Below are 15,112 nucleotides of genomic sequence, written 5' to 3'. Positions count from 1 at the left end.
ATGGATTGATTGAATATGTCCAAAAACACACCAGCCAGCTGGTCTGCGCATGCTCTGAGGACGCGGCTAGGGATGCCGTCTGGACCGGCAGCCTGGCGAGGGTTAACATGTTTAAATGTTTTACTCACGTTGGCTGCGGTGAAGGAGAGCCCGCAGGTTTTGGTAGCGGGCCGTGTCGGTGGCACTGTATTGTCCTCAAAGCGAGCAAAGAAGTTGTTTAGTTTGTCTGGGAGCAAGAAGACATCGGGGTCTGCCACGGGGCTGGTTTTCTTTTTGTAGTCCGTGATTGACTGTAGACCCTGCCACATACCTCTTGTGTCTGAGCCTTTGAATTGTGACTCTACTTTGTCTCTATACTGACGCTTAGCTTGTTTGATTGCCTTGCGGAGGGAATAGCTACACTGTTTGTATTCGATCATTCGCGCTTTCAGTTTTGCGTGAATGCTGCCATCAATCCACGGTTTCTGGTTGGGGAAGGTTTTAATAGTCGCCGTGGGTACAACATCACCGATGCACTTGCTAATAAACTTGCTCACCGAATCAGCGTATACATCAATGTTGTTGTTCGACGCTATCTGGAACATATCCCAGTCCATGTGTTCGAAGCAATCTTGAAGCGTGGAATCAGATTGGTCGGACCAGCGTTGAACAGACCTTGTTTTAGTTTCTGTCTATAGGCTGGGAGCAACAAAATAGAGTTGTGGTCAGATTTGCCGAAAGGAGGATGAGGGAGGGCTTTGTATGCATCGCGGAAGTTAGAGTAACAATGATCCAGAATTTTGCCAGCCCGGGTCGCGCATTCGATATGCTGATAAAATTTAGGGAGCCTTGTTTTCAGATTAGCCTTGTTAAAATCCCCAGCTACAATAAATGCAGCCTCAGGATATATGGTTTCCAGTTTACATAGAGTCCAATGAAGTTCTTTCAGGGCCGTCGAGGTGTCTGCTTGGGGGGGGATATACGCGACTGTGATTATAATCGAAGAGAATTCTCTTGGGAGATAATGCTGTCGGCATTTGAATGTAAGGAAATCTAGGTCAGGTGAACAAAAGGACTTGAGTTCCTGTATGTTGTTATGATTACACCATGAGTCGTTAATCATAAGGCATACACCCCCGCCCTTCTTACCAGAGAGATGTTTGTTTCTGTCTGCGCGATGCGTGAAGAAACCAGGTGGCTGTACCGACTCTAACGTATCCCAAGTGAGCCATGTTTCCGTGAAACAGAAAATGTTACAATCTCTGATGTCTCTCTGGAAGGCAACCCTTGCTCGGATTTCGTCTACCTTGTTGTCAAGAGACTGGACATGGGTGAGTAGTATACTCGGGAGCGGTGGGCGATGTGCCCGTCTACGGAGCCTGACCAAAAGACCGCTCCTTCCGTTGTTTTGGGTCACCTGCTGAGATCCGATCCGTTGTTCTGGGTGGTGGACCAAACAGAGGATCCGCTTCGGGAAAGTCGTATTCCTGGTCATAATGTTGGTAAGTTGACGTTGCACTTATATCCAATAGTTCCTCCCAGCTGTATGTAATAAGACTTAAGATTTCCTGGGGTAACAGTGTAAGAAATAATACATACAAAAACAAAAAAAATACTGCAGTTTCCTAAGAACGCGAACACACTCATGACCACACACACACACACACACACACACACACACACACACACACACACACACACACACACACACACACACACACACACACACACACACACACACACACACACACAAGTCGTTTGAACTCACAGGGTTGTCGTCGTCGTAGTCCTTCCACTCCTGGTAAAGTTCTCTCATGTCCACCATTCTGTTCTCCATCTTCTCCAGAGCCCAGATCTGTTTCCCTTTCCCCTTACGCCTCACCTGCACCGCAGGCTCACTCAGCACTGCATCACGCTATGAGGAGGGAGAAACAGCGAGGGGGCTGGGTGTTAGATGTGTGTTTATGTGAGTGTGAGAGAGAAGATATACATAGCACCAGGTGTGTGTGTACCTTGCGGTTGGCATTGAGGTTAGCAGCAGGTATCTGCAAGGTGACTCTGTACTCGGTGCGTTTGTCCAGCTCCTCTGCTATGAAGCCAGCCTCCTGCACCAGCAGGTTAGCTCTCACTATCTGCTCCCTCAGCTTACGTAGGCTCCGGGTCAACACTGCCTCTCTGAGGGGGAGAGCATCATCATTTTCAAATCACACACACACACACACACACACACACACACACACACACACACACACACACACACACACACACACACACACACACACACACACACACACACACACACACACACACGTCAACACTACCTCTACAGAATGGAGACTAACATCACCACCACAACGGTCAATATCACTGACAATAACACTCATTTACAGACATTCCCACCCACCCTCCCTCCCACACCACTCACCTCTCCTCACTCCACTGCCTCAGCCTGCTCTGTGCACTAGGTGAGTTGGACATGCCTCCCATGCTGAGTCTCTCCAGGCTGCGGTAGTGGGGCTGTCCCGGCCTGTCGGCCTGGCCCTGTGATTGGCTGGGGGCCGTGCCAGCCTGTCCTACAGACTGTCTGTCCGGGTGGAGCCGTCTCCTCAGCTGTTGCAGCTCCTGTTCATACATCAGCCTCTGTCTCTCCAGCGCCGAGCGTTTCTCCTCCTCGTGCTGCCTCTCTAGGGACTGGAGCACCGCCTGCATGGGGTCTGAAGGTGACGGACAGGGGCGAGAGTCAATCAGGAACGGGGTTTTTGGATGAGCAACCAATCGTGATTGCAATGTGATGGACAGTAGTTGCGTAGTCAATCGGTGATTATCGACACATTTGTTTCTGAGGGCGTTTATATTTCTCCTTTCCCTCCATTCTCATTGTTGTTTACAAGGACCTGTGTGTGTGTGTGTGTGTACTCACCATTGTTGCCCAGGGCCTTCATCATGACCTCTGTCTGGGCGAACTCGTAGGAGAAAGAGACCTCGGAGGACCCCTCACTGTTGGTGTCTCCGTCCCCCTCCAGCTGTTCACTACTGCTACTGTTCTTCATCGGGCCCCCCTCACCCTCCTCTTCCTCACCGCCACCCCGCGACCGCCGCTTAGGCAAGTTGATCCTGTGGGGGAGAGAGGAGGGGAAGAGAGGGATGGGAGGAAAGAGAAAGGGAATGGTTTCAGTACTACTCTTTCCAAAACGAGGACCAGTAGTTGAGCGAGACATTGTGATTCACAGTAGTCAGAACTGTCGGGTCACAGACAGACAGACCTGAAGAAGTGGTTGTTGCCCCACAGGATGCGGTCTCCGTGGTGGAGCCGCTGCGGGCTGGTGCAAGGAGAGCCGTTCACACACGTTCTGTAACGTAACAACAACTTAAGTTCCACATAATAAAAACAACGTGTAACCATGACATAAGACACATTCAGCAAAAGCGACATAATAAAATGCGTAAGAACATATTTACTGTTGTTTTTATTGATTCTATGGAACCAAGGACTCCCTGGAAAACATTGCCAAATGTTACTGAGTGGACTATTCTGGCAAAAAAAGATCTAATGATAATTAATTCATGATCCAGTTACTTCATTCAATTCTTACAGGGCCTTGAGGCAACATGACATCACCATCATCTGAAAGCAGGAGATCAGACTTGAGGCTAGAGGTGTGTGTGTGTGTGTGTGTGTGTGTGCAGTCATAGAGTGGGTGACTAGAGGCTAGAGAGAGGTGGGACCAAGTCACTATTATTTGAGTCACAAGCAAGTCTCAAGTCGAGTCACAAGTAGAACGAGTCGAGTCTCGAGTCAAGTCCAAGTCGTGCATTTCTAAGAGCGAGTTTTTTCAAGTCAAGTAAAAAATAAATAATAATAATCTACAAATCGAGACCTTAGGACTATTAAGGTTCCATCTGACATTGTTGTAAAAAATAACTTAGTCACAAATAATAGACAAACCATCGCCCAGACAGATGGTTCTTCGTATATCTGTGAAGTTAGATTTTTGAAAAACAAATGTTTTGTTAAAAAAAAAAGAATGAAAAACTAGAAAGTTCTATCTGCATAAACCCATTTGAACTATAAGGTTATATCTGCAATCCAATCACATGACTGAATAAATACAGATGGACCAATCAGAACACATCTTTGCCAACTCTATGTACGGTCTAGCTAGTCGAGCCAGCAATAATGGCACGCGAGCAACAACAAAAAAAATGTCAGAAATCTTAAAGTAAATGATGTTGTCACATCGTTGTTCAGCGATGACAATAGTTTGTCTAATGACCATAATACATGTCTTAATGTATTTGATGTGTTCTGACTATCCTGGTCAAATATTCTTAAAAACTGAACATTGTCTAATTCAGAAGTGCCAGATAGAACCTTGACATTTCAGATCCATAAGGTTCTATCTGGGATTGCAACCCCCTACAAAAATGGATTTACAAATGTCTCAGGATGCTGATACTTTAGGTAAGTGAGGACCTTAATGGGTTATGGATGAAGAATTCACTACAAAACAGTTCTGAGATCTGGGATGTGAAAACCTTCATGCTCAAAATCTCAGAACTATGCTTTGTGCAGATAGATTTGGTGGCCTTGGGACTAAAAGGTTCTTTGTCTATTTATTGAGGCTACCAGACAGCCGTATTCATTATTTTGTCTAAAACACATTTTGATTATGTAATAATACATTTTAAAAACATAATTCTAAATGCAAGCTTCATAAGTCAATTATCAATTTTAAGCAATTCTGGGATACCAAAAGAACAGTAGGCATATCCTAGTAATTGTTGATTGATGCCCCATTGCTGTTGAGCTGGCAAAGTAAACAGTTAATATTTTTGATCACCAAACCATTTTTGGAGCTGCATATTTATGGCAATCCTCTCTCCCTAAAAGTTGACGGTTGCGCTGCACCCGATCCTATAGCTGTACAGGAAATCAGTGCTCTGTTCACTAGCTTCGTGTTTCTCAAACTTTTTGACACAAAATTGTGTGCAATGCCGTAGGCCTGTGCGTTTCACTAGCCAATCATTTTTTTGTTGCAAGTGTGATATGGTCTCTGGCTGCGTGGAGAGTAGCCTAATCCACTGAGACTCGGTGCCACAAAATGAGCGACAAAACGTTACAAATCCTGGCCAGATAATTTCAGTCTCAAGTCAAAGTCATGTCCCAAGTCTTGAGGCCGCAAGTCAAAATCAAGTCATTTTATTTTCTATCAAGTCGAGTCTCAAGTCATCAAATTTGTGACTCAAGTCAGACTTGAGTCCAAGACATGTGAATCAAGTCGCAATAATGATGATGTCAAGAATGACGATTTCCATGGTGTGCATTGAGATGATGACTGCTAGTGTACTGTGACATTTTCTGCAGTGTGAGCTGGTGCTAGCGGGCAAAATTGGTAACAAGGACATTTTTTAAAACCAGATTTTGGTTCTGGAAAGGCGTCACCTCATCCAGGTTTGCCCCGTTGTGGATTATACTGACGAGGAGGATGATGGTTGAGATGAAGAGGAGTGTTCTATACGTACCGTGAGTTCCTGTGGGGAGTGAGGACCACCCATTGGTCAGTTGTGATGTTAATGATGCAGTGTTCAGCCTGAATACCCATCCCACACAGCTGGATGTCCTGGGAGTCTGCTGAACCAACCTTAGTGTGCTCCTACAGTACACAACAACACCATGTTACAATGGTGTGTGTGTGTGTGTGTGTGTGTTATTGATGAGGGTTTAGGGTCATGAAATATTGTGTGGATCAACGGCGGGTGGGTGGCGGGCAGGTTGAATAAAAAGATTACAACACCTTAAAATATCCAGAAATATATAATTATTGTGCAATTTATATCTATAGGCTACGCTGAGATTTTTCGTTCATTATTTTAGGCTATCTGGCATCAGTGTGTAAGCCTGAGCTTTAGAACCTAACTGTACATGTGCCAATCAGCCCACACGCCAACTGCCAAAAGCTTTCGGGAACGAGCAGAAAAAGTTAATCGATCCACGGAGGCACAAACGGCAATGTCGGAGTTTAATTCAATAAGAGGGTCGCGAAATGGAGAGTTGAAAATAAAGAGAAGGGAGGGGCAGAAAATTAATGTTTGGGAAAGTTTTGGTGATGTGGTAAAAGAGGATGATAGCAGTGCCGGCTATGTGATGTGTGATGACTGAAGCGCTATACAAATTTGGCAGTCACAAGATGGGGACTTCAAATAGGCCTATGGCAGGTCAAGGGAACTGTAGCCTACGTTTTACATTTGAGTAATTTAGCAGACGCTCTTATCCAGAGAGACTTACAGTAGAGTGTTAAATGGAAACTGAAATCTGAACACTGACTGTAGGTCTATAACCTGTCACATAGCCTAATATAATATTTACTCCTGCAGAATTGAGCAGTCCTTGCAGTAAAATTACAACATTTAGCTTACATTTTTACTCTAAAACGAGTGGAGAAATGTGATTTATTTCTTTCATCATCTTGAGAGAATGCAAATGCACAGTTATGCAAATGCACACCTCTGTAGAGGTGGTATCTTCATTAGCATCATAAAAGCTGATAGTATTTCAACCACATAAAATATACATCCAAGCTGATGAGTCGTTTTCTTCTCAGCTTTCATTTTGAAATTTTGTACAGAAAATCTTTTCCGTTTTTTATTGCATTTTCTCCCCGGTCCCTAAACGTCATTGCTCCACGAAAGAAGCAGAGATGACAGAGAAAACTTGACCAATGTCAACTAGAGTGAAGTGTTCATTTTATCATTTATGACATTCTGGTGAGCAAGGGTTCATTTAGTCTTCTAGGGCAACATAATGACAGAAGAGAAGCCGTGTGTATCTAATTATAGACAAGATGACTAACAAATAGCCTACCAAAATGTCGGAAATAAGCAGAAATATATCTAAATCAGTCAACAACAAAAAATCCTGCACCCTGTCAAAAAATCTTTCCGCTGTCTGACTGTAGCCTACAGCGCATTTTCTATATTAGCGTGTTATTTTATTTAGGCAAGTCAGTTAAGAACAAATTCTTATTTACAATGACTGCCTACCCCGGCCAAACCCAGACGACGCTGGGCCAATTGTGCACCGCCCTATGGGACTCCCAATCACGGTCGGTTGTGATACAGCCTGGAATCAAACCAGGGTCTGTAGTGACGCCTCTAGCACTGAGATACAGTGCCTTAGACCGCTGCGCCACTCGGGAGCCCAAGTGTGGGTTAGGGTCGGGTACGGGTCTCAGATTTTCACTTTATCACATATAGTCATGTGGATGGGTTATTAGCAATTGCGTGTGACCCTTGCTCCAGCAGTGTGTGTGTGTGTACCTTCAGGTAGTAGACCAGCAGCTCATTGAGAGCGGGGTCAGCGTTGAGGTTGACTAGAAAACACTTGTCTTCTCCCACTCTGATGCCAGACGACTGGAGAGAGATGCCCAGGGATTCCAACTGTTTCTGACGCTCCTACAGGACACACAACACAGGGAAACAATGCATCCATACTGGTTGTTTTAATAAGGGCACACAGAAGCAAAACATTTCAAAATGTTGTGCAACATAAAAACAAAAAAAGAAGCGCTTCTAATTGTACAATTTTAGAAAGTCCCTGTTTCACTCAGTTTCAGACCGTTTTCTTTTTTGTGCCTAGTGAGCACGACCCAGGACAGAAAGTACAAGTGTGTGGGTACCTGTGCGATCTCCTCCGTCTTGCGTAGTTTCTCCTCCCAGGTGACGGTCATCTCTTGGATGAGTTTCTCAGACTCCTCCAGCCTTTCCTTCAGCTCTGGGGCCTTCATAGACTGGCCAGGAGACAAGAAAAACACACTCTTATTTGTGTTCCCTCTCCCTGTCTCCCAGCAGACAAGATGTGGTGATGTCATTTGTAAACGGATGTTTCGGCTGAAAAAAAGTCTTCATATAACCAAATGCTCTCTGCTACACATGATGAAGCCTTCATTTTCCAGATGCAATATCCAAACAGAACGCAACCAGTTTTGCCAGCTGGTGTGGGCCCTCTCCTCCCATCCCTCCTTACCTTCGCCTGTCTCAGTTGATCTCCCTCTTCCCCCTTCATCTCTGCTCTCCCCGCCTTTCTTCCCTTCCCCCCATATCCTCTCTTTATCCCCATTTCCTCCTCTCCCTCCCTTTTCCCCTTCTCTCTCCCCTCCACCCCTCACCTCTGCCTGTGTCAGCTGGTCCCGTAGTTTCTCCACCTCCTCGCGGAGCTCCCTGATGATGCGTGCGTTGGGGTCTTCGTTGACGACGGCGTGGTTGACGATGCTCTTGGCCCGGTCGGCGTAGCGCAGCGTGGACAGCGTCTCGTCGTAGTTGTCGGCCGCCGGGCTCACCGTGGCCACCATGGCCGTTCGGCTGTTGCCGCCCAGGCTGTCCTGGAGACAGGGGGAGGAAGAGAAAGGAGTGTTAGTAAGAGAGGGAGAATGAAAGAAAGACAAAAGGTTGCCGGGACCAAATCTTAACATGATTCTGGGGCAGAAGTGTTCAACTAATTAAAGGAAACAACAAAGATATGGGAGCGAGAGGGGGAAAGTAGGACGAGAGAAGTTATATTAAGAGCAGGGAAAAAGAGAAGATGTGTGTGCGTCTTACCTTAAGCAGCCACGTTAGTACAGAGTCTCTGTAGGGGACAAACTTGGTCTTGTTCTTCCCACACCCCTGTTCTGCCAGAGCAGATATGACCAAGCCTAGAGTGGTCAGAGACCTGCAGAGACACACAGAGAACACACGCTCCGTCAGGGAAAATATTGTAAAACACACACCGGCCCGCTATCATAAGCGATGGAATGTTTTCTGGGTGTAAAGTGTGTATCATTTTTTCATTTGGGAACTAGAACACTTGGAGCTGTGTGTGTGTGTGTGTGTGTGTTTTCAGTGACTTACTTGTTGATGTTGCTGCCCTCCTTCATCCTCTCACCGGTAGCTCCAGTCTTAGCAGCTCTCTCACTGCCAGCCAGGTCCACCAGACTCAGCTTACTCACCTTCTCACCACTCGTCTATAGAGAGGATAGGGAGGGAGAGAGAGAGGGTGTGAGGGGGAGGTTAAAGGGGGAGGCGGGTGTGAGGGGGGAGGTTAAAAGGGGAGAGAGAGAAGGGGGAAGGTTATGGGGAGAGGAACAGGTAAGGATGGGGAAGGAGAGAGATAGAAGAGGGGGGAGGTGGTAGGTTTAAGGGTGAGAGAGAGAGGAAGGAGGGAGGGAGAAGGGGAAAATGAAAGGGAGTGAGTGAGAACGGATAGAAGTCATTTTAGCAGATTTTCTTTCAATTAAAATAACATCATAACATACATGCTAGAAGGACTCCGGTCCAGCACACAGTGCTTATTTGGGATGTAAACTTATTGACAGATTTCAGTGAAATTGACAAAACATTTTCCATGCAGTATACAACCATGTTTCCTTGCACTAACATAATGATGTATGTGTGTGCGTGCGTAATGGGGTCTCTATCTTAAATAAGGTATGTGTGCATTAAGGACTGAAGCTTGACTGGGAGACGGAGAGATAATTGACAGATGAGAAAGGAGGGGTGGGAGGGAGGGGAAGAGAGGATGGGGAGGAAGGAGAGAAATAAAGAGGAAAGCGTTCTGGGAAGGAGAGATAATTTAAGACAGAGGAAGAACAGAGAGAATGCAGGAATGCAGGATGGAAAGAATGTAAGAGCGAGAATGTAAGAGAAAGGTGTATAAAAAGAGTGAGAGTGAGGGAGAATGAAAGTATGTGAAAATGTGAGATGGGGTGAGTGAATGAGTTGAGCGAGAAATGAGAGAGCGGGGAGGGTAGAGAGAGCCAGAGGGCAGTGGGGGTGAATTATGTACAGAGTTGTGCTGAGTGGGAATAGAGCAGGCAGAGACTACAGTGTGTTGTGAAAACAAAGACTGCTCTTGTCCCCAGAGAGAGAGAGAAAAGAGAGAGAACAGAAAGGAAAAAGACTGCATGAACTGGGGTGAACCTAGGTTAAAAAGGATTCCAAGTATTTGGCTGGTACCTCAAACTGTTTTCACCAACTGGATTCCACAGGAAATATTTTGTTCTTTCCTATGATTTAGTTATTGCTTTATCACCCTTTTATAAAGATGCTATACTAAACTTCCCTCTCTCATCTCAGACACACAGGCTTAGATTACACGCACTGTCAACAGGCCCCAGTGAATTTGCATTGAACTGAATTTCCATGGAGATATGCAAACCATCAGTAAAGGGAGGATAAAGCATATCATCAACAGCAGAAAAAGGAAGCCCAATGATTCTCGATCTCTCTTTCTCTCACTGTGTGTGTGTGTTTTTCTTTAACTATCCTTGTGGGTACCAGAAGTCCTCACAAGGATAGTAAAACAAGGAAAAGTGGGGACATTTTTCCGGTCCCCACAAGGAAAAATGCTATTCTAGGCCTAGGGGTTAGGTTTAGGAGCTAGGTATAGTTTTAGGGTTAGGGGTTAAGGTTAGGCTTAAGGTTAGACTTAGGTTAAAGAAAATAGGATTTTGGACTGGAATCAATTCTTTGGTCCCCACAAGGATAGCAGTACAAAACTGTGTGTGTGTGTGTGTGTTGAAGCGTGGACAGACTTAATTTGTGTGTCAGTTTCAATGATCCGGCTCAGTCTATATTTAGCTTTGTTTCCATTCCAGCATGGCACCTGGGGCTGCGTTAAGGAACACAACCAACAAGGTATCAAATGGTCAGTCTGCAACACTTTAGATCATTGACTTGAACACAGCCTTATTTGACCTGGACTAGAATCAACTGTTCCACTCCTGCATTATTCAAATCTGTGTGCTTAATACATTGTGCCAGAAGACCAGGGTTGGGTGATTATATCACACACAAGCATGTAAATACACTGTCAGGCACACACACATACAGGGTTGGCTGAGCAACTAGGTGTTGTTGGGATAACAAAGGAGCAGGCTGACACAGCAGCAGATCAGCTGACATCCAAACAGAGAGAGAGCAGCTCATTACTTATTTAAAAGGTTTTCTTGGAGGCTAACATCACTAGCTAGTTCCTGAACAGCAGAAACTGAGGCTCACTGACAGGAGAGTCTCTCTGGGACACTCTTAGGCTGCGTTTACACAGGCAGCCCAATTCGAATATTTTTTTCCACTAATTGGTCTTTTTCCATAGCTGATCTGATTAGTTAAAAGACCAATCCGTGAAAAAAAGATCAGAATTGGGCTGCCTGTGTAAACGTAGCCTACACACATAGTGCCCCAGATAGAAAGTGCTTAAGTAGAGCAGTGGTACTCATTGCGCGGCCCGCATCGCTGTGATTTTCCATTCATAATACAATTTCAAATCAATGTAGGCCTGAACCGCTTAATTGAATATATATATTATTCCCTGGACGGCAGATACATGGCAGTACAGCACAACTGTTGAACAGGAAGGCCGAAATAGAACGCAACTGCTCAGCTACCGACACATATCAGTTTGCTACTAGCTAATTTTGCAGTCTGGTCGACATGGATTGATTTATTGTAAAAAAATAAATAAAAGAAAATGATTGACGACGAGAGGAAAGAGCTGGAGAACAACGTGAGAGCTTTGAACGAACAACCATCGGAGAATCAGGAACATGGCGGCGGGGAAATGCAGCTAGCTAACGTAGCGTCGGTGGCTAAGAGAAGCTGGCTACGGTCGATTCAAGAAGAGCACAAAGTTCCAAGAGAAATTGACAGGCTTTTTTTTATAATGCAAAGTGGGACTAGCTCACTTTGTCTTGTTTTAAACGAGCAAATTTAGAGCGACATTTCCAGTCACACCATGCCCACTTTGACAAAACATATCTGCCATAAAGTAACCTCAGAAACAACAAAATAGCGCAACTCAAAGGACAGCAAATAGCGGACAGATCTAGCACTGTTGCAGAGAAAACATAAGATTGCTTGGATGCTCGCGAGAAACAAGAAGGCCTTCACAGACGCGGAGATAGTCAAAGACTGTTTTTGGCCTCCGCCTTAATATTGTATGCTGATTTCACAAACAAGGAAGCTATTTTTAAAGCAAATTACGAGACTGTAACTCTGACTAGACCATAACAAGACGCATAGAGGACATCCGTAAGCAACTAATTACTGACATATCCGTGGCGCAGTGTTTTGGTATTGTACTGATTCAAAATGACGTTGCCCAATCATGTGTTTGGGTGCGCTTCCCTCAAAACGAGTCGTTCAGAGAGGCACTTATGTTTACTACCCCTTCAGGGACAAACACACGAGGAGAGGATATTCTGAAAGCCCTCGTTACATTTTTTGCTGATAATAATATTGACAGGCCAAATTTTGTCATCTGTGTGCACTGACGGCACCCCAAACATGCAAGGGAAGGAAAAGGGACTCATCGGCCTGACGAGAGAGTATATTCCCGAATTTGTAACGTTTCGTTGTATCATTCATCAGGAAGCACTTGTGGCTAAAATCAAAGACTGATTTACAGAATGTGATGCAGCAAGTCGTGCGCGTGGTTAACATTATTATTAAGGCACTGAATCACTGGTAATTCCGCAAGTTGCTGGAGGAATACCAGACAGAATACAAAACTTGATATTTCACAATGAGGTGAGATGGCTGTATCGTGGCAGCTTTGGAAAGATTTCTCTCTCCCTCAAATCTGTGAATTTGTTGCAAGCAAGGGGAGAGTGGAGACAGAGCTGGATGATCCACAGTGGATATTTAAAGCGGACTATTTTAACTGACATCACCTGCCACCTGAACACAGTGAATCTCCAGCTCCAAGGGAAAGCTAAAACTCTGGGCAAAATGCTGCATGTGGTCAAAGCATTTCAAAATAAATCACCACACTGTTCATACCTGACAGTTAGTTCATTTCCCAAAACTCAGAGCGGTCACCACATCCAACCCAGACATACTAAAACATTTTAGCTATGAGGCATTTGTGTGTTGGAAGAGTTGGAGTTTGAGTCAAGATTCAAGGATATCATGGAGTACAAGGAGTTTTTTCAACTTCATTGAGAACCCCTTTCATGTGCCAGTGTCATCTCTGACCCCAGTCATCACAGCCCTCTGTCCTGACCGTGCTGGAATAGAGAGTGAGATAGTGGAGCTGCAGGCAAATGACACATTCATTGTAAGGTGAACTAAGATCAGGTGTTACCCATTTCTGGAGCCTTGTGCCAGACACAGAGTATCCACTTCTGGAGCAGTGTGTGCAAAAGGTGACATTTTTTGTCAGCGCTTATTCCTGTGAAGCAACATTTTCAACAATGAACATTGTGAAACAAAAACAGAGAGACTGACCAATGCACACCTGGATTGCAACATACTATACATTTAGAATTCAGTCAAGGAGCAGAAAAGACATTTTCGCTCATCCAACTACTGTGGTAACCCTTAATATGGGTCTTATGCATGTGATGTAGCCTATTTGATGTGTGTGTATGTGTATATATTTGCGATGTGCTGTATCATCAATTGCATATGCTCTATTGCTCTCAATTGTCTTCCCTGTGGCTCAGTTGGTAGAGCATGGTGTTTGCAACGCCAGGGTTGTGGGTTCGATTCCCACGGGGGGCCAGTACAAAAAAAAATATATATATATATATATATATATATATATAAAATGCATGAAATGAAATGTATGCATTCACTACTGTAAGTCGCTCTGGATAAGAGCGTCTGCAAAATGACTAAAATGTAAATGTAAAATGTAAATAATATTGGAAGAAAAAGTACAACAAATGAAAGATGATTATCTCAACCCAAAGTTGCCCCCTTACAGAAAATGGTGAGTAACACTGGAGTGAGAGGATGAGAGAATTTTAGATAACGACAAAAGCATTACAGCAGTCGCAGCGCCACGCCAAAACCATTGCCACCACGCCAAAAAAAATCTGGAACATTTACTTTCCCTCTGCAAACAAAACAAGTAACTAATAGAAAAATCAGACAACCCCATAGTAGAATAGTTTATACATTTACTTAGTCGACTTGTTGTTGTGCGTTCGATGCGGGAGAAATATTCCTCACAAGGCGCATTCAAGTTGCGAGTGCCATAGGGAGGGAACATGCATTCTGACACGTGGTCAACGCACAACAATTCATAACGCAATCGCAGGGAAAACAGCAGTTGTAATGGTTAATGTTAAAAAGAGGGGGGATCCCATCTTTCCATTCCTACTTGATTTATTTCTCAACTCCTAAATATGTGTGAACTGCACCATTTAAAACCCAGAGTTTTAAGCAGCAGCATGGTTAAGCACCTTATCGCATCGGGAAGAGTGGGGCTGGATGTTACACGGGTCAATTGTAGGGTAACTTGGGATAAAACACCACCCTCAAGCTTTTTTTTTGGAGTGACTTAAGAAATTGTGATTAGCCAGATTACATTTTTAGTTGAGCAAGAGTAGTGGTAACCAGGGAAAGTGTTGTGGGAAAATGTGTGACATGAAGTGGTTTCGGTGAGAAGTACAGACAGGGGGCGTATTACCCCTGGTGGCGGATTACCCAAAACTATCCTAACAGGTAGGCCTACATTATACTCACTGTGTTTGTAATTTCTTGGGGACATAAAATGCATAACTAGTTAAAAGATCACATTTGGGATCTAGCTAATGATTAGCACATTAGGGTAAATGCAAATAGGCAACCCCATGCTTCAGCCTATTTATAGATACTATGCTGCATCAGTTGGGCTACAGGTGATAAATGCTAAAAGCATACCTGATAATATGGACCAGGGGTGTCAAACCCATTCCATGGAGGGCCTAGAGTCTGCAGGTTTTTGGTTGTTCCGTTCAATCACGACAACCAGGTGAGGGGAGTTCTTTACTAATTAGTGAGGGAGGAGAGAAAACCCGCAGACACTTGACCTTCCGTGGAATGAGGTTGACACATGATATAGACCAGGGCTGCCCAACCCTCTTCCTGGAGATCTACCGTCCTGTGGGTTCAGGCCAACAAGACCTTAACTAGCTGAATCAGATATGGTAAATTAGGGTTGGACTGAAAACCTACAGGACAGTAGATCTCCAGGGTGAGGGTTGGGCAGCCCTGATGTAGACGATGCATAGGCTATAAGCATGGTCCACTACAGTGCATTCGCAAAATGTTCACATACCTTCACCTTTTCTACATTTTGTTACGTTACAGCCTTATTCTAAAATGGATGCAA

The 15,112-nt window shown here is 44.6% G+C and overlaps 1 protein-coding gene across 5 annotated transcripts in view; it reads right to left on the bottom strand.

Moving 5' to 3' along the window:
- The window catches only part of LOC106610714 (kinesin-like protein KIF13B), an 84,733-nt gene that overhangs the window by 25,201 nt on the left and 44,420 nt on the right, over positions 1–15,112 (bottom strand). For all 5 annotated transcript variants that reach the window (XM_014210215.2, XM_014210218.2, XM_014210217.2 and 2 more), the window contains exons 10-20: positions 8,866–8,978; positions 8,575–8,686; positions 8,145–8,357; positions 7,656–7,766; positions 7,297–7,431; positions 5,503–5,633; positions 3,243–3,329; positions 2,900–3,093; positions 2,405–2,693; positions 1,992–2,154; positions 1,748–1,894 (exon numbers count right to left, since the gene is read on the bottom strand). In XM_014210215.2, the coding sequence (XP_014065690.1) occupies positions 1,748–1,894; positions 1,992–2,154; positions 2,405–2,693; positions 2,900–3,093; positions 3,243–3,329; positions 5,503–5,633; positions 7,297–7,431; positions 7,656–7,766; positions 8,145–8,357; positions 8,575–8,686; positions 8,866–8,978 (1,695 nt within the window). The remainder of the gene's footprint in view (positions 1–1,747; positions 1,895–1,991; positions 2,155–2,404; positions 2,694–2,899; positions 3,094–3,242; positions 3,330–5,502; positions 5,634–7,296; positions 7,432–7,655; positions 7,767–8,144; positions 8,358–8,574; positions 8,687–8,865; positions 8,979–15,112) is intronic.

The sequence above is a fragment of the Salmo salar genome, chromosome ssa09 (genome assembly GCF_905237065.1).
Source record: "Salmo salar chromosome ssa09, Ssal_v3.1, whole genome shotgun sequence".
Classification (NCBI taxonomy): Eukaryota; Metazoa; Chordata; class Actinopteri; order Salmoniformes; family Salmonidae; genus Salmo; species Salmo salar.
This window is presented reverse-complemented; position numbering and strand designations above follow the sequence as displayed.